The sequence below is a fragment of the Protopterus annectens genome, chromosome 1.part1, assembly GCF_019279795.1.
Source record: "Protopterus annectens isolate FY-2018-M chromosome 1.part1, PAN1.0, whole genome shotgun sequence".
Classification (NCBI taxonomy): domain Eukaryota; kingdom Metazoa; phylum Chordata; order Ceratodontiformes; family Protopteridae; genus Protopterus; species Protopterus annectens.
Genome location: NC_056726.1, coordinates 814,827,251 through 814,847,282, shown reverse-complemented (window position 1 = coordinate 814,847,282; position 20,032 = coordinate 814,827,251). Strand labels below are relative to the sequence as shown.

Sequence of the window (20,032 nt, the reverse complement as noted above, 5' to 3'; positions counted from 1 at the left end):
AGGTTTGGCAGGGGCCGGAGGAAGAGAATCAGGGGCAGTACTGGCATCATTATATGCATCATCAACAACTGATAGTACTGGAGGAATGGCTAAAGGCCTATGCTGTGGTAAGTGTAAAGAAGTCCTTAGCCTTTTCCTTGAATCTGAAAAATCCTGGCCCTGCCATTCGAAGTGTTCCCTCATAGAGTGTAGGGTTTCTCCAAAAGAAAATTCTTCAGGAGGAGAAGCAGAAGGAATGGAGTCTTCTGCATCAGAATCCTCATAAGGAGAATATGGGCCTGTGAAATGGTTTCTGGGTCTGCAATATGAGCCTTATACAAGTGGTAGTGTGTGTCCGGGACCCTGTAATATCTGTCAGGTTTGGCAGGGGCCGGAGGAAGAGAATCAGGGGCAGTACTGGCATCATTATATGCATCATCAACAACTGATAGTACTGGAGGAATGGCTAAAGGCCTATGCTGTGGTAAGTGTAAAGAAGTCCTTAGCCTTTTCCTTGAATCTGAAAAATCCTGGCCCTGCCATTCGAAGTGTTCCCTCATAGAGTGTAGGGTTTCTCCAAAAGAAAATTCTTCAGGAGGAGAAGCAGAAGGAATGGAGTCTTCTGCATCAGAATCCTCATAAGGAGAATATGGGCCTTCCTTGATGGTCTGAAATATCTGAGTCATCCGAGGAATGGTCTGTAGAGACAGGTTCAGGGGATTCAGTCCTAGGCCTCTTATCTGGAGGAGGTTGAGAGGCCCTGTCTGGGCGAGGTTGGGATCCCCTGATCAAAGAAATAAGGTCCTCAGCCAGGCTGAGCATCTGGGAACTAGAGGTAGGCCCGTGTGAGGGAGCTTTTTTAGTTAAGGCCTTAGAAGATTTAGCTGCTTTAGCCCTGGAAAAGGCCTTGATAGACATAGAAGCAGGGGGTCTAGCAGCCCCACGTGCAGGGGTAGAAATGTCTAAAGGAATAGTGTCTGACAAACCCTGGGTGCCTGCTTCTGTAGCAGTAATTTCAGTAGCAGATTCAGCCATGCTCTGTGAGGCCTCGGTTATCGGAGGCATGCTTTCGGCCGAAACCGAGACACTCGCGGTTGGCCTAACCGTGGTTTCAGCTGAAACCGCGGACCGCGAGTGTCGGTCCTTTTCCTTGCGCTTTTTAGCTAATTGTGAAGTCGGAGTCTCAGACAGCATTTTATATGCAAAAGCGGGACCAAAAAACTCCTCTGCAAACTCCGACCGACGTCTAAGCGTCCGTCGGTTGAAGGAAGCACAGGCTAGACAAGCTGATACGTCGTGGTCTGGGCCTAAGCAAGGAAGGCAGTAAGAGTGGAAATCCTTATGAGGTATTTGTTTCCCACAAGTTAAACAATTATTTACTTTGTCTGACATCGGCTGAGGCAAGAAAGAGCCCCAACGGGTACTTAGCTTTTTTAGAAGTCTTCGGTAGTAGAAATCTCTGGATCTGACCGACCGGCACTTGCGAACAGCTTCTGCTTCGGGCACCGCGCGGCAAGAAAGACTGGGGAAAATGGTGTCGGCTGATGCCTTTATACCCCAGCAGCTATGACGTCGGGTGAAGTGCGACATCAGCCGAGGCCAGACCCAGACTTTGGAATCCGGCCAACCGAAGGGCTGCCTGAGGCAGGACAACCCATATGTTAGGACTGCAGATGCATCCTTGAAGGACATCAGCAAATGCACCAAAGCTGTTGGAGCAGAGCTCGGCTTCGAGACAGCCTAGAGGGGAGCTGGAACAGAGGGTTCCACAACCAGTGGTAATGAACACTCCGGCTCCGAAAGCCCGGCCTAGCTCAGAGGAGGAACCACAACAGGGTGAATGGACTCAGGTGGCTCTGGAACAGACTGGGTCAGAGCCAACAGCATTTCTGGCAAGGCAGATGACTTAAGCAGTCTAAGCACTACTCTGGAAGACAGAGTGGGTAATCTGGACCTTTGCAAGATCAGTGACCTTAAGGTTGGGGAGACAGACAAGGGATCTCTGGACCGGATCCGATAAACATGGGGCTTAAACTGAAGTCTCAGTATCAACAACCTCGATCGGCTCAGAGGTCAGTGGAGCCGAGGAGGAAGTTGTTTTATCCGACTTAGGAATCTTAGGAGGCGGCACGGAAACACCGGCTGGGGAATGCCTCTTGGTAGACTTCATCTTCTCTTTTTCGGAGTAATGAGATTTAGAGGAAGACTAAAAATTGGCCAAATCTTCCTCAAAGGAAGGCTTGAGGAGACCTTTCAAATATAGCTTGTTCTTCCGCTACTGAAGAACTCTAGAGCTGATAAAATGGCAAAAAGTACAAACGTGTACACTTACCATAAATGTAGATGCTAGAGTGTATTCACTGTTGCAGTCATTACACTTGGGTAATCTGCTGGCAGGTTGCCCTCAGTCGGCCTGAATAACCAAGTCTTGGGTCCTGCATCGGTTGCCGTCTCCTCTTCCATGACGTCAGGTCATCAGGGGTATAAAACATGCAGCCGATGCCATTTTATTCAGTTTTTCTTGTCCCAGATGTCAGGTGCCCCCCAAATGGGGAGCAAAAAAAAAAATTATATTTGTGTGTGTGTGTGTGTGTGAGATATATATATAAAACAGCAATATATGTAAAAGCACTTTTAGCAACAGAAACTTTACCTTCATCTAAAAGCAAATACACCACAAAGGCTTTAGGATATAGTGAAGTGGTACCTTTTCTATAGCTCTCATCCTTAGTAAGTTGTTGATTTGTTTTTGAGCCTCTGTTTTTTGGCTTGGTGGAAGGTTTGGCATTCCTCTCTTTTTTGGTAGTGTGTGGAAGTGAAACCTGTAGCCCTTGTCTATTGTTTGTAAAGTCCATCTGTCTCCTGTAATGCAATGCCAGTTGTCTGAAAATAAGGCTAGCTTTCCGCCCAAGGGTGCTTCCAGTTGTTCCCTGGTAGGCGGAACCAGGGAATACACTTGAACATCTACATTTACGGTAACTTTACACAACTGTACTACCGAAGGGCTGCCTGAGGCCAGGACAACCCATTTGTCAGGACTGCAGATGCATCCTTGAAGGACATCTGTACTATGTTCTACGTGTTTCACTGTTGCAGTCATTACATTTGGGTAGAATCCGAAAGCTATGGATGGGAGGATGGAACTAAATAGCATGAGGAGCGGCTATAAGGCCCTTCAGAACTGCAGCGGCAAAGCCTGCCCTGGATTTGGAGAATAGAGGCAAATGATAATGCTTTGTGAAGGTATGCACAGAGCTACAAGTAGCAGCTTCTAAAATTTCTTTGGTTGGAACTCTTCTGAGAAAGGCTGCTGAGGTAGAGGCACCCCTGGTGGAATGTGACCCGATTCCCTTGGGCACAGGTTTACCATAGTGCTAGTAGCAGAAACAAATGCAGTGGCTTATTCACTTAGAAATAGTCTGCTTTGAGAGAGTCTTCCCCTCTGATCCTGAAGTAAATGCCACCAGTAGTTGCTCAGACTTTCTTAGAGATTTGGTCCTGTATAAGTAGAATCTTAGTGGTCTGTGTACGTCCAATGAATGCAAAATCCGCTCTCCCTTGTTCTGCGGATTTGGGTAAAATGTTGGCAGGTGAATAGCTTGGTTAAGAGCCACACTGGATACCACCTTAGGCATAAAGGAAGGATTGATCCTGAGGGACACCCGGCCCGGGTAAAATGTAATAAAAGGCTCCACAGCCATGAGAGCCTGCAGTTCTGAAACCCTTCATGCTGAAATGATTGCCAAAAGGAAAGCTGTTTTCCAAGATAACATTTTTATATCTGCAGTAGCTGCTGGTTCAAAAGGAGGCAGGGTGAGTTTTTCTAGCACAAAATTGAGGTCCCATGCAGGAGTTGGTGATCTTCTGGGAGGCCTTAAATTTTTGGCCCCTATAAGATACTGTTTAGCAGAAGATGAGAAAAGATGGGAGGTTCTGTGTTGTAATGCGCAGAGATGGCAGAAGCATAGATTTTTTTTGAAGAAAACGATAGGCCCTTCTCAAGCATCTCAGTCATGTATTGTAAAATCTGAGGGATATTTGGTTTTGCTGTGTCTGTGTTCCTTGTGCTTGGTTCCAAGCACAGAATCTCTTCCATTTATCAGCATAAGATTTTCTAGTACTAGGCCTTCTGGCTTCCAAAATTACATCCATCACAGACTTACTGAGAGGCGTTGTTTGGATAATTAAATGATCAGCCATGCTGCAAGGTTCAGAGTTTGGAGCTGGGTGTGCAGAATTTGATTGTTCTGCTGAGACAGTAGATGAGGTATTTGAGGCAAGTACCAAGGAGGGAGGAGTCGAGACATATTCCTTAGAATTGGGTATCAGTGCTGGCGAGGCCGGAGCAATTAGGATCATTTTTGTTTTTTCCTGTCTGACCTTCAGTAAGACATTGGAGAGAAGAGGCAGAGGGGGAAAGGCATAGACTGATAGTTTTTGCAACTGAAGGATAGGACATCCACATTCCATGCTTGTCTGTAATAAGTCCTTGCGCAGAATTTGTCCAGATGATAATTTTGGGGAGAGGCAAATAGATCCATGTCTGGGCTCCCTGATTTCTGTGTTACCATGCTGAAGATTTGCGGGTCCAGTTTCCACTCGTGCGGGTCCATAAGATTTCTGCTTAGGTCGTCTGCCAGAGTATTGTTTTCCTGGCAGGAACTGAGCTTGAAGATGTACTTAAGTCAAGGCTGTGTTCCACAATGCCATGGCTAGTCTGCAAAGGGGGTAGGAATGTGTACCCCCCTGCTTATGTATCACATAACCGTGGTGTTGTCGGTTTTCATCAATATTGACTGGAAGTACTGCTCCATGGAAAGACCTACCTCCCATATTAACTTTCACGGTTTCTCTCCGACCATTAACTCCCCAACTAGAATTAATAAACCCAACAACACAGAATCCATCCTAGACTGGATTCTAATAAACAATCATCAACAACTGTATAATGTTGGAATCCAACCTGATGATATAAGTGATCATTCTCTTACTTATATTATCAGGCAAAAAACAAGCTTATCAAACAGAATCATATTTAGAACTATCAGAAGCGACAAAAACTTCAACCCTGACCACTACAAGCAACTAACTGGTCACCCTTAAAATATCTCCCACTGGATGAAGCAGTTACCTATTTCAACTCAAACTTTCTAGCAATCCTTGACCGCCATGCTCCTAAGCGCTCTATCAAAATTAAACCTTGTAACAGCCCCTTGGCTTACAAAGAAAACCAAAGAAAAAATTCAGTATAGAAATACATTCTGGAACAGGTGGAGAACTACTAGAAACCCCTTAGACCAACAAATGTTCAAAGAAATTAGAAATAAGACAAAAAAAGCCATACCTGATGATAAAAAAAACTATTACGGCCACCTCCAGGAATCAAACCAAAACAATCCAAAAAAATTTTAGTTTAGCGTAAACAGACTTAGACCAGGCCAATCCTCCAAATCCAAAGCAAACTGCTAATGCCTTTAATTCCTACTTTACAGAAACCATCCAAACACTGGCAAATCAGCTCACAGTTTTTCTCTCCCAACTCATTCCACAAACTCTCTTCCAACACTCCACTTTCAACCAGTTCCTACTTCCCTGATCTTCAAGCTCTTGTACAAACTAAAACCATGCACCCCTTCAGGAGACCTACTACCCTCTGAATATCTACAAAAAGCAGCCAAAGCTATAGCATACCCTGTATCACTGCTGATAAATAGAACCATACAAGAAAGCACCATACCAACTACCTGGAAAATCTCCCACATCATTCACCTATACAAGGGTGGAAATTCCATAGAATTTTCTATTGTCCTATTGCGCTTCTCTCCCCCCTGGCTAAAATAATGGAAAAGTGTATCCATAAACAACTGCTGGAACATCTTCTCCAGAATAATCTTCTGGGTAACTGTCAACATGGTTTCAGACCCTTTCATAGCACAACTACTGCCCTATTATCCTTCACTGACTGCATTAATTTCAACCGCAACAACAACACACTCTCCTCTGCTCTTTTTATCGACCTCTCTAAAGCATTTGATATGGTCAACCATAATCTTATTAAAATTCTACAATCCTTTTCTCTTGTTACAATGTTTGTAACATGGTTTCAGTCATATTTGGATAATAGTCAACAGGCTGTCCTATGGGAAAACAACCTATCATCCCATCTCCCTGTTACCCTTGGCATCCCTCAAGGGTCCATACTGGGACCACTTCTCTTTTCTCAATATTCATCAACGACCTTAACCAAGCTATTCCCCATGCAAAATGTGTACAATACGCAGACAGCTCAACAATAATCTGCTCCTCCAAATCACAAATCTAGCTGTAGTCTCTAACCCAAAACATGTTTAATATAATAGAGAACTGGGTTCCTACAACGTTGCCTCCTTCTGAACCCTAAAAAAACTAAACTCCCCCTTTTTTCTTCTATAAGGAAGTCAACCACAATCAATTTCTCAGTCTCTTCCAATAATGGCATACTTATATCCTCTGATCCTATTACTAAACTTCTAGGGGTAACTACAGATAACCTAAACTTTGATACCCATATCAATAATACCATAAAATCTGTTAAGAAACTAGGATCTCTTTACAAAATAAGGCTTTTCCTCTCTCCCTTAGCCAGGGCCACTATTGACCTTTCCCATCTCATCTCCGCTCTTCTCTATGCTTCATCAATATATACAAACCTGTCTAAAAACAATATATACAAACTGGAAACCTCTTATAACAACATTGCCAGATTTACTACTGCTTCTCCTTTCAAGGCTCATCATTGTAACATGCAGCAGTTAGATTGGTTAGAATTTCAGAATCAGATCCACTTCAACCAATTGACTATTGCTCATAAGATCCTCTATCACCCCACAAATACCCCAATACTCTCTAGCCTTATCACCCAATATAGAAATCTTGACACTTTACGATCATCAAGGAAACTTCATGTTGCTACCTGCAAATCTAACATGGCAGTAAGTGCCCTGTTCTCTAATGCAGTGGGCAAAAATTGGAACCAACTCCCTAATAAACTATCATTGTCCTCCTTTACACTAAGAAAAACCTTAAAATACCATCTTAAAACACATTGGTTATGTAACTGTTCTAATCCAGATTAACCCTAACTTGCTGTAAAACAACTTTGATACCTGAATTTCTATACTACTGTAGATTGTACTGGTTAAAAGGTGAATTTTTCTGTTTGTTTTATTGTATATTTTTTTTCTCTCTCTCATTGCTGTTAACTTTTTTGTCTGACAAGCAATCTGTAGCTTACTATAAAGTTATGTTTCTATTTTTGTTTCTTGTCTTATGTGGAGCTATTCTCCCCGAGCCTCTACTGAAAATGGACATGTATCCAGTTAGACTAGCCCAGTAAACAAATGTAAAATAATAAAAATAAATAAATATCAATAGTTGTCCTGGATGAAGTAAGTCATTGAAAGCTGCCAGAGCATTCTGAACTGCTAGCATCTCTTTCTGGCTGATATGCAGATGCATTTGTTTTGGGCTCCATGAATGCAACTCCCTGCCAGGTGGGACCGCCCAAGCACAGTCTGATGCGTCTGTAGTTAGGGTTTGGGTGGCAGGGGGTAGAGTGAATGACCGTCCCTTGTTTTGGTGACATGTCTCTGCCCACCAAAGAAACTCATAGGCAGGGAATGAGAGGAATCATTGTTTCCAGACTGTGAATGTTGACTCCATACACTTTTTTAGGTACCACTGAAGTTTCCTCATATGCAGTCTTGCATATGGAATAATTAGAATGCAGGATGCAATGCACCCCAAAGCCTTCAGAATTTGTCTTGCAGATAACTGGGTTTTTGTTGCCATCTGTTTGAAGTATGTTGTCAGTTGCCTTTGTTTGTCTGGCGTAAGGTAAGCCATCTGGGCAGTTGCATCCAAGCTTGCACCCAGGAATGTAATTATTTGAGAGGGTACCAGTTGTGGTTTCTTTTTGTTTATTGTGTAACCTAGGCATGTTAGAAGCCTTTTTACAAATGCCAGATGTTGAAGAATGTCCTTGTTCTCTGCTTGAGACAGTCCGGGTAAGGATAAATGTGTGCGCTTCTTTGTCTGCAAAATGCAATTACTGGTGCCAGGCACTTTGTAAAGACTCTGGAGGCAGTAGATAAGCCAAAGGGCAGTGCAGAAAATTGGTAATGCAAAAAACCTGCCTTGAAGTGGAGGTATATTCTGCACGATTCCCTTATTGGGATATACAGGTATGCCTCTTACGTCTTGAGTCACTAACCAAGCATTCCTGCCCAGCATAGGCAGTAGTTGTTGTACAGTCAGCATTTTGAATTTTGGAATGTCAAGGTACGTGATCAAAATCGATGTGTCCAGTATTGGACGCCATGCATGGTCTTTTCTGGGCACCAGGAACAGCCTTAAAAAAAAACCTTGCCATTTTTCCCTGTTCTGGTACTGGTTGAATAGCCCCCATCTCCATGAGGGACGTAACTTGTTTTTGAGCCTCTGCCCATTGATTTTGTGGCAGATCTGGCCAACCATTCGGCACTGGCGAAGCATGGAAATGAAATCTGTACCCCTGGAAAACTAAGTTTAATACCCATTTGTCCTGGGTAATTAACTGCCAATTTTGAGCATGAAGTGCTAACTTTCCCCCCAAGGGGGCTGCCAAAAGATAAGTGCTTGGTGAAGGTAGAGGGAAAGTCATCAAGACTGCTTACTGTTGGGTGGTGCTTTGTTTCCTCCAGATTTGAAGGTGGAGGCACCCCATTGCTTTGACCTGTAAGAACCCTGTGATTGGTATCTACAGCCTTTTGAGCGCCTGGATTTGCCTTGAGAGGCGCTGTTGTACACAGGAAAGTACCAATTTTTAGTAAGCCACTGCCTACTGAACCTGGGTGGTTGCACTTGTAAAAAATCTTTTACAGTTTGCATAGATTTAGCTTTGTCTTCCATTTTCTTTAAAATTACCAAACAGAGTACCATGCTGTAAAGGCGCATACAACAATTTAGCTTTAACATGATCAGGCAGATTTTGCTCCTTGAGCCAGGCATGCCTTCTAATCACAGATCCAGTAACTGCGGCGCTGCAAGAGGCCTCCAAGGAATCAAAACCACATTGCAAAGTATGCTTTCCAGACTGTTCTGCTGCATGCAATAATTCCTGTAACTCTATTTTCCACACAGAGCCTTCGGCCAAAGTAATGAAAGGAAAATTCGTACCGATGCTTAATAGTGTGTTGGTTAAATCTAGCACAAAACCGACAACTAGCTACATCGTGGTCAAGGCCTAGGCAAGGAATACAGTAAGAATGAAAATCCTCATGAGGTATTTGCTTCCCACAAGAAATACAATTGTTAACTTTATGACATCGGTCTGGAGCAAGAAAAAGTTTCCCCAACGGGGTACTTAGCTTTATTGAAGATTTTGGATCTGAAATTCGATTTCGAAAATCTCAGGAGTCGGCCAACCGGCACTTGTGGACTGCTTTTACTTCAGGCACCGAGCAGCATGAAAGACTGAAGAAAATGGCGTCAGCTGCATCTTATATACCCCTGGCACACTGACGTCAGGGAAGAGGCAACAGCAACTGACGCCGGACCAGTACTTTGGAATTCAGGCAGACTGCGGGTAGCCTGCCAGCAGGATAACACAAGTGTAATGACTGCAACAGTGAAACACGAACATCATGCTGTTGATATTTAAGCATATGAAACTGGCAGTTTAAAGCCCTAATTGCCAAAGTTGCAGACATGTAAACCTTCTTTCCCCAGCTATCCAGTGCCCTGGAATCTCTATTAGAGGGGGTAGGATTTTTGGCTCTATAGGCCTTTACACCTTTGGGACCCTGTGAGCTAGTCGCAGGATCAGCAGCAGGATTTCTGAATAGAAATGTTTTGAGTGTCAGCAACCCTGTAATATCTGTCTGGCTTACTAGGAGCCGGAGGTAGGGTATCAGGAGCCATGCTTGATTCCAAAAACACCAACAATGTTGGGGGGGGGGTGTGAACCCCTGATCAAGGTAATTAAGTCCTCAGCCATTTTGATCATCTGTTTTTTAGGCATAGGGACCAAAACACGTGGCTCATGCGTTGGTTTTTTACACTTAGAAACTGTTTTTGATCTTGTTTTTGAAGCTTGCCGTCTGTTTTATATAAAAATGTTAAGGCCTGAAAACAACCTCGGAAGCCAGTGCCTGCTCAACGGCTCCAGACCATCCAAGGGAGAGACATCCACGGGTTCAATACTCTGAGAATCTTGCGGCATACTGGACTCCACATGGGTCTCGGTAGAGGCCTGCGACTCAAAAGTAGCGGGCATCAGGGGCTGCGAAAGCACCACACTGAATACTGGCGAACCAGCGACTGGCATAGGGGAAGCTTAGTCGGTTTTGGACCTCAGTCTTTTTCTTTGCGTTTTTTGTGAACTCAGGTAGTCTGATTTCTAACAGACGACATTTCAGGGTAATTAAATCTTGATCTAAAATATTTTGAAGCAAAAATATACAGACGTTTAAGTGCGTTGGTTAAATCTAGCACAAAACAGACAGCAAGGCACGTTATGATCTGGGCCTATGCAAGGAATACAGTACAAATGAAAATCCTTATGAGGTATTTGCTTCCCACAAGTAATGCAATTATTAACTTTTACTGACATCGGTAAGGAGCAAGAAAAAGTTTCCCCAACGGGTTACTTAGCTTTAGTTGAAGACTTTGGTTCTGAAACTCGAACGCGAAAATTTCAGGAGTCGGCCGACCGGCACTTGTGAACTGCTTCGGCTTCGGGCACCGCGCGGCAAGAAAGACTGAATAAAATGGCGTCGGCTGCAGGTTTTACCTGACGTCATGGAAGAGGAGACAGCAACCGACGCAGGATCCAAGACTTTGTTATTCAGGCCGAATGGGGGCAACCTGCCAGCAGATTACCCAAATGTAATGACTGCAACAGTGAAACACAAAAAACATCAAACAGATTTCCTGCAGATGAATGGCTCCAAGGCAATAAACACAATTACTATGGGCATCTTCTGGGAGCACTTTACACATTTTTTAAAACCTGAAGGTTTATGGTCTTTTGCCTCTTTAGACATAACTGGTGAAGCAGAAACACATAAGCACAATGAGGACTGTGTCGTAAACGGGCCTAGCCCTTACCACACAAGCACACTAATGACGAGGACTAGGTCCTCTGACGAAAATGCGCCTAGCTCTGGGAAGAGAGAAAAACAGAGAACTAGGTCCTCTAACTTAAATGGACCTAGGTAGAAAGTATAAGGTCAGAAAACTATCGGCTAGACTACACCCACAAATTTAAAGAACTGAATATCGAAACTGTCTCAAAAGAATCTACGCTCAGTCAGAGAGGCAAAAAGGGTCGAAAATACCAAGGAACCTGTACACAAAGTGAAACACTAAATATTTAATTATTTAAATTGCAAACTCTCTAATAGTACGAAATACTGCACATGAAAAAAAGCAAAGGAAGCGCAAGTGTGCACGTTAACCTGAAGTGGTATTAACTAAGTAAGAAACTATCTAAATTCCAAACTGTTGCACACATAAAATAGCAAATTAAGTGCAGACACGCCGTTAATTAGAAGAGACTGGCACACAGGATACCAAACTTTTAGTTATGTACTCACCATAACTTCAGATGTTTGGGATCCATCTCGCCTACATTCTGACTGATGGGTTCGGAGCCGATCCCTCGGCTCCGACTCGGCACGCTTATGCCAAAGAGCGAAGTCTCTTATTGGCTGAGCTTACTATATCCCAGGATGCACCACTACCAGTCCCCCAGATCTAGTTTGTCCGCATACATGCACACATGCACGCACTGCTTATATAACATCGTCAGATGAAACAAGATAAAACAGTAGAACTCAAAACCGTTTAATCTCTTCTGATCTCCAAGGCCGGGGGAAGGAGGGTGGGTATTAGGAATGTAGGCGAGATGGATCCCAAACACCTGAAGTTATGGTGAGTACATAACTAAAAGATGTTATGTGATCCTATCTCGCCTACATTCTGACTGATGGGACAGCGTCCCTAGCACCTGAATCCTGGGTGGCTCACTGGAAAACACTCCTGAGTACCGTGGAACCAAATGATGCTCGCCCTTTAGATGCCACATCCAATTTATAGTGGGAAATGAAAGTGTGCGGGTTGGACCAAGTAGCCGCAGCACAAATCTCAGAAATAGCGAGCTTGGAATGAAAGGCGATAGAAGTAGCCATAGCTCTGGTAGAGTGAGCTTCGATAGATGTTGTAAGTTGCTTATTTGAAGAGGAATAAGCCTGAGTTATACAATCTCTAATCCATTTGGAGATAGTAGCTTTTGTGATGGTTTTACCCAATTTATTGTCTGAAAAGGACGCAAACAACTGGTCTGATTTACGAATTTGCTGAGTCCTGTCTAGATAGAAGCGCAATTGCCTGTGAACATCCAATTTATGGAGAGTGTACTCTGCTTCGTTGGAGAATTTTGGAAAGAAAACTGGTAGCTCTAGAGATTGTTGGAGACAGAGATTAGAACAAACCTTTGGGACAAAAGATGGGTTAGGCCTAAGTGATACTCTATCCTTGTGAAAAATCAAGTACGGTGGTTTGATAGATAGGGCTTGAAGCTCTGAAACCCTTCTTGCAGAGGTAATTGCAACTAAGAAGGCAGTTTTCCAAGACAGATATTTTAACTCACATGTAGCAGCCGGTTCGAAAGGGGAAGATGTTAAGGCACGAAGCACCAAATCAAGATCCCACGGAGGCGCAGGATGAAAAACTGGGGGTCTTAACAGCCCAGCACCTTTAATGAAAGTTTTGCATAACCTGCTGCTCATCAACGGTGGATCCATGGATTCGTGAAATTTAGAGATAGCTGCCAATTGGACTTTAATAGTAGAGACTGAAGATCCTTGATTAAACAAGGATGTTAAAAATTTCAAAACCTCTGGAATAGGGGCAGTGATAGGGTCTAAGCCCCTGAGTTGAGCCCAGATAGCAAACCTCTTCCACTTACTGAGGTACAATTTCTTAGTGGTGGGTTTGTGGGCCGAAGATAAAATGTGAATAACTTCCGGGTCTAAGGTGTGATTTCTGACTAAAGTCGGAAGTGGAGGAGCCAAGCTGTCAACTTCAAAGTGCGAAGGGACTGGTGTTGTCCCGACTGATGAATTAGCAGATCCGGAGTTAGATCCATAACCCAAGGATCGTCCACCGCATGTTTCTTCAGGTAGGGGAACCATACCTGACGAGGCCAGTACGGAGCAATTAGTATCATTGTGGACCCCAATTGAGAAGCTTTCTGAATGACTTTGGGGAGAAGTGGAACCGGAGGAAAAGCATAAAGTAGCCCTGTTGGCCAAGGTTGTGCTAGAGCATCCATAGCTGCCTCCCCCTGATGTGGAGTCAAGGAGAAGAACCTTTTGCACTTTGTGTTTTGTGGTGTTGCAAACAGGTCGCAGCACGGCGTCCCCCATCTTCTGAAAACCTGAGCTGCTACTGTTTCGTTCAGGGACCACTCGTGAGGAGAGAGAATTGTCCTGCTTAATCTGTCTGCCAATATATTGGATTTCCCTGGAATGTGGGTCGCTACCAAGAAACGGTTGGTAGCTACAGCCCATTCCCACACTCTCATGGCCTCTCTGCAAAGGGGGTAAGATCTGGTCCCTCCTTGTTTGTTTAGATACCAGACCACCGACATGTTGTCTGTGTGGATAGCGATAATGCCTTGAGGGAGAAACTTGTGGAGGTCCTGTAGGGACAGAAGTACAGCCCTCATCTCCAATACATTGATGTGGAGAAAGGTTTCGCCTGGAAGCCAGGAACCCTGAACTAACCTGCCCAGACAATGCCCCCCCCACCCTGTCTGGGAGGCATCCGTCGTCAGGGTGGCCACCGGAGGGGGGATAACAAAAGGTCTTCCTGATTCAGATTGCACGTCTGAAGCCACCAGCGGAGCACCCGGTTGCACGCTTCTGTAATCATAATGGGGTGATTGAGGGGAAGATTCTGAAAGGACCATTGAGTCGATAACAGCCACTGAAGAATCCTCATGTGCAATCTTGCCAGAGGAACTAAGAGAACCGTGGCAGACATCGAACCTAAAAGTTGCAGGACCATCCTGGCTGGGGCTTTGGATCTTGAAAGCAGGGCTTGAACTTGACCTTGTAAAGTTTGAATCCTTTCAGTAGGAAGAAAGACGCGCATCAATTTTGAGTCTATCTCTGTTCCTATGAACCTTATGCGCTGAGAGGGCAGCAAGACAGACTTTGACCAATTGAATGTAATTCCCAGGGTAGCACCCAGGGAAATGGTGGCTTTGAGGTTGTCCATTAGTAGATGCCTGGTGGTGGCAGTCAGGAGCCAGTCGTCCAGATAGGGAAACACTTGGAATCCAAGACTCCTCAGGTGAGCAGTCAGTCACTACTGCCAAACACTTGGTGAACACCCTGGGGGCTGTGGTGAGACCAAAGGGCAGTGCACAAAATTGGAAATGACTGTCTCCCAGGCTGAAGCGCAGATACTTCCTGGACGCCCGATGTATCGGTATGTGATAATAGGCGTCCTTGAGATCTATGGAGCACATCCAAACATCCTTCTCCAACAATGGGAGAATGGATTGTAACGTGACCATTCGGAATTTGGATTTCGTGACGGACTGGTTTAGTCTGCTGAGATCCAATATTGGTCTCAGGTCCCCTGTCTTTTTTGGCACTAAAAAGAACCTTGAGTAATTTTCGGATCCGATCTGGTCTGTGGGGACCGGTTGGATGACTCCTTTTCCTAGCAGCTTTGATGCTTCCGCGGCTGCAATTTCCCTTTGACTGGGTGGTGGGTCCGGGATCTTTTTGGACGGTGGGGGTGAGTGTGTGAAGGGAATGGTGTAACCTCCGGCAATAATCCGAAGCACCCATCTGTCCTGAGTGATAGATTCCCAGGCTTTTAGGTGCTTGGCAAAATGGCACCCGACTGGCTCCGGAGCAGCACAGCCGGGCAATCCCTCATGAAGTGTGGGAGGCTGAAGAGCCACGAAAGGACTCGCGGTCTCCAGAATTGCGGGGCCCTCTGCCGCCCCTGGGACGGCGTCTCCCAGAAAAATTTCCCCGTCCTCTGCCTCTGGAAGGGGAATCTTCCTGCTGTTGAGGAAAAAACTTACGTGATTTGGAACCACATCTTCCCTCCTCTTTAGCCTTGGGATAAGGCCGAAGGGAGTGGAATAACGGCACCTACAGCAGATAAAGTTTTCCCTCTTGCTCACAGCGGGTAAGAGTGTCTTTAACCTTAGGTCCAAACAAAGAGGACCCATCAAAGGGAGCGTCGGAAGGAAGACTTGAAGGCCTCCAAAATGACACAACGGAGCCAGGCTTGTCTCCGTGAGCCACGCCTGTGCCTACGCTCTACCGCCCTTGGCCGCATATGAAATGAGCCTCATGGACGAGTTAGAAATTGAAGTAAGGATAGCCAACTGAGAGCTAACCGACTGGGCTAGCTGCTCAGGTAGGTTACCGAGAGGAATCTGACAGCTCCTTGACCAGATCCCTCTGTAGCCTGGTAAAATGTGCCAAATAATTCAGGGACCTTAAAGTAAAGGCCGCTGAAGTCAGGGTGCGCTTCCGTGCGGTCCATGCTCCTAGACTCCTTATTAGGAGGATGGACGGACGTTGAAGCCTCTGCCACGTCCTGTTGTGTAGCAGATGCCACCACCATGGCATCTACAGCCACGCCTTTAGTCAGGAACTCCTTCTCCCCTGGGGCAGCCAAAAATTTGTTAGGACGAGAAGGCACTGGTTCCACGGTATCTGGATGTTCCCACGCCTCCGACAAACCAAATCCAGGAGCTCGTCGAAGGGCGGAGACACCCAGGAGGCGGAGGGCTGAGCCCCAAAGGCCTTGAGAAGCACTGACTCATCAGCAGAGGGGGGTTTGGATATCCAGCCGCCTCGTTGTTTGAGGATCTCTAAAATGTCTGCAAATGAGACATCATCCGAGGACGACTTTGGGGACCCCTCTGCCTCATCAAGATCAGTGTCCGATGTAAGAGACTCGGGGGAGTCCACGTGCTTCCTCTTGCACGACCTCTTCCTTGGGGGCTCCTCTGAAGACAACTCAGAAGAACCCTCAGGAGGAGGGGAACCCCCAGTGGGGGTAACCTCAGGCCCCGGGGCTCCGCTGCCTAAGGACAGGGGAACTGCCAAAGACCCAGTCTCCACGCCCAGGGAAGGTGCCGGTAAAGCCGGAGAGATGGCCGAAGAAGACTTGGCCAAGGCACTCCTCATAGCTCTGAAAGCCGGACCCCCAGAATCCTGGGAGTGTCCGGTCCCCGGAGCCATGATAGCAGACGGAAGTCCCGCAGCCGAAGCACCGAGAGGGAGGCTCGGAACCGACAGCATAGGTCCCAAACATCACCCCGGGTCCAGCCGAAGAAGTCCGTGTGCCAAACTCGGACCCGAAGGCCGGGTTGGAGTAAGGGTCGGAGCCGACCCTAAGACCTCCACCGGCTCCAACAGCACCTGCTCCGGCCGGGCGGTCGGAGGAGGAATGGCAATGACATGGGCATGGGCTGTCGGCTCCGAAGCCAACTGGGTCGGAGCAAACAAATTCTTGAAAGACTGGGGACTGGAACAGTCTTTGGAGCACCCTGTCTATGTCCGAATCTGACATCCTCGATGACCTAGAGGATACTGAACGGGTTGAAATGGCCTCTCCAACGGCCCCAAGGGGCTAGGGGACCGGCTCGAGGCGACTCGATGACTATCGGCGCAAGGAATACCCAAACTAGTTTCCATCGGTGCCGAGGAGGACTTAGGCGCAGAGGAGGAAGTGTCTGAGCGACAATCTTCATCGGCTCCGAGACCAGTGGAGCCGAAGGTGACCGCCTCTCGATGCCCCAGCCATCGGCTCCAAAGCCAGAGGAGTCGAGACTGGTGGCATCGAGGCAGACTGTCGCCCTCGGCTCCGAAGTCCTTGGAGCAAGGAGAAGCCTGCCTATGTCTTTTGGCGGTCGGATCCGACGGACTGGTCGGAGCCGACGCCCTTTTCTTTAGCAGGAGAAGGAGAGGATGCTAAAGCTTCCTCAAAAGAGGGTTTTATAAGGCCTTTTAATATAAGCTTATTTTTCCTCTCTTGGAGGACCCTCGAGGAAAAAGCGTGACACACGTTGCAGGACTCCTGCAAATGTTTGGCGCCCAAACAATATACACACAGAGAATGGTCATCCGTGATAGACATCTTAAAGTTACATTTAGTGCACTTTTTGAAGCCCGAAGGCCTAGGTGCTTGAGACATTATAAGCAAAAAAGAAGTACTTTCTCACAGACAACTTTATTTTAAGTCCAGATTAACTTGCCGTTCACACAAAACCAAAATGAACAACAGTCAACCACCGTATAAGGAAACAAAGAATAAATAAACCCTAAGGTTGTTTTAAAAGGGAATTAACCAGTAGGAAGGCCCTATAGACCGAGGGAGCCTGTAACTAGAACAAGTATCAATCACACACAATTTTCCACAGAAAAAATTGTCAAACACACACACACAACAGAGTAGCCGTTAAAACAGCTTTTTGTTTAGAAATTAGCAAATTCCTGACAGAAAGTTAGTGAAAAAACCCACTACTTAGCTCAGCCAGCTCGAGACCACGTCTTCGCTAGTTAGCGGCAAACGAGATCTGGGGGACTGGTAGTGGTGCATCCTGGGATATAGTAAGCTCAGTCAATAAGAGACTTCGCTCTTTGGCATAAGCGTGCCGAGTCGGAGCCGAGGGATCGGCTCCGAACCCATCAGTCAGAATGTAAGCGAGATAGGATCACATAACATCAAGAACAACAAGACCAATGGCCAACCAGTTCTCAACAAGTAACTTAAAGTGAGGAAACACTTCAACAATGACTGAAAAACTACTCTAATACACTCCATCTATAACCATATAAATTCTAAAGTAAAGCAGAAATAGAATAATAGGAAAAATGCTAAACTTAGCCACGGCCAAGCAAGAAACGCATCTGAACTCGTAGATGCGGTAAACGAGATCTGGGAATTGGACTGGTGCACTATGGGATACCTACCTAGCCACAAGCCATCTAGAAGACTTGAGATTTATAATAGGCCAAGTCAGAGCAGAGGATCGGCTCCAAACCCATATGTAAGAATGAAGGCGAGACAGGACTTCAGATCACTCCTTTTTATACACACACCAGAAATACACGGTTGCAGAAGGCAGTTACCAGCCACAATTCAGGAAAGTTCTGCTGTCCACTTACTAAGACATGCAGGTTTATTAAAGCACCAAACAAAACTTTGTATGATGGAAAACTATTCCAATACACAAAAACAGTGTTGGTCTAAAATTACAACTCTGTACACTGGACTATCTAGTGCACAATCCATCAGCTTTAGTGAAGATTTAGCTATGTACACAAGCAAAGCAGTATAAAAAATCAAATGCCATTCTCATACTACACAATAGCATGTGTGCAGAGGAGCAGCTGGGAGTCATATTAATGGTTCTCAAATACATCCACATCTTATTTTTACCAGCAAATGTGGTTTCCAAAACTGCCTGATGCTGTATAAAATACTATGTTTTCCTTACCAAATAAAGTAGAAAGGTATCCAAAGTGACTAAAAAATTATAACAGTCGTAATGTCACTCACTCTAAGAAGCCGGGTTTATGTTTCTGTTCATTGTGAGGTCCAAACTGAATCAAGCACTGGTAGCCAGCAAACTCACAGGCCTTGTCAAAGGAGACTGGATGAGAACCATTCAAGATGTCATCTCGAGCCTTCAGAAAGCAAACAAAAAATGATGAAAACTACATAACTAACCTTCAGTAAAACTGGTCACAAACATTTGGCAACATGACTCATGATATAGATTTTGACACTTACCTATTATGCAAACTGAACTTATAAAAAATAATTAAACTACTAAATATCTACAGTAAAAGATGTAGATTAAAAAAAAATGTTGACAGAACATATATGGTTCCACTTCTAGAAAAATACTGCTCCTTTAAGTCTGTACCAGTAATTCAGCTATCCCAGTTGTAATTATTTTTTTTTAGCCTTATTGACTTTTCACCTGTGGTATTTTTTTTAATATTTATTTAGTCTACCAATTAAGAAAATACAGCTTTGTAAGAAATTATATGTTCAAGTAGATCACTACCACATTAGCCCTTCCTACTAGAATTTCGGCTGCAGAGAAATTTCTCACTAGGTTCTTAAGTATGGTGTTCCTTCACCACGGCAGCTACTTGTCCAAGCATGGAAGAGAGGCAACTGGGTATCCAGGGACTGAGAATGCTGTTCCAAAGCATTTTTTAAGCAGCCACCACCAAAAGTTTCTCATATTTAACTTGGCAAGTGGAATCATTAGAATGCAGAATGCCATGTAACCAAGAAACCTCAGAAACTCCCTTGCTGAGCTGTGTTTTCGTAACAGGCTGGTCAGGTAGTTTGTTTAAAAATACATTTTGTTATGGGGAAGAAAGGCTTTCTGTTGGGCCAAATCTAGGAGGGCTCAGAGAAAGAGGATACCTATTTGAGGAAGTTTGCAACTTGTGAAGACATAAGGTGAGTCCTACCTAGAAAGCAGTCCAGGGTCTCTTCTGTGGATTTTCCTTCAAAGTAAGACTCATCTAAGTATGGGGTAAAAATGAACTCCCAGACTTCTGTAAAGTGCTATCAAGGAGCTAAGTATTTTGTGAAGACTATGGTAGCAGTGGACAAATGGTAAGGCACACAATTGGAAGAGACAGCCTACTGCTACAAATTGTGAGTATTTTCTGTGACAGTCTGCTATGGGAAACTAGAGGTAAGTATCCTATACATCTACAGTGACCCTGAAGGCATCTTGGAAGTTCATAGGAAGTCATTTTTGTAAAACAAGCATTCTGAATTTTGGAATATTGACCCACTTGCTTAGTTTTGAAAGGTTCAAGATGGGCCTCCAGGTGCCCTCCTTTCTTGGAATTAGGAAGACCCTTGAGTAGAAACCTTTTCCCTCCTGATCTGGCGGAAAAGACTAAAGTAGTTCCCAAATGACAGGCTCTCCTGTTCTTTTAGTGTTCTTCGGATAACG

General features: G+C 45.1%; 1 protein-coding gene across 1 annotated transcript in view; it reads right to left on the bottom strand.

Annotated features, from left to right (window-relative positions):
* Positions 1-20,032, bottom strand: part of TLN1 (talin 1) — a 3,443,760-nt gene that overhangs the window by 2,195,937 nt on the left and 1,227,791 nt on the right. The window contains exon 9 of the mRNA XM_044078439.1: positions 18,604-18,731. Coding sequence (XP_043934374.1) covers positions 18,604-18,731 — 128 coding nt within the window. The remainder of the gene's footprint in view (positions 1-18,603; positions 18,732-20,032) is intronic.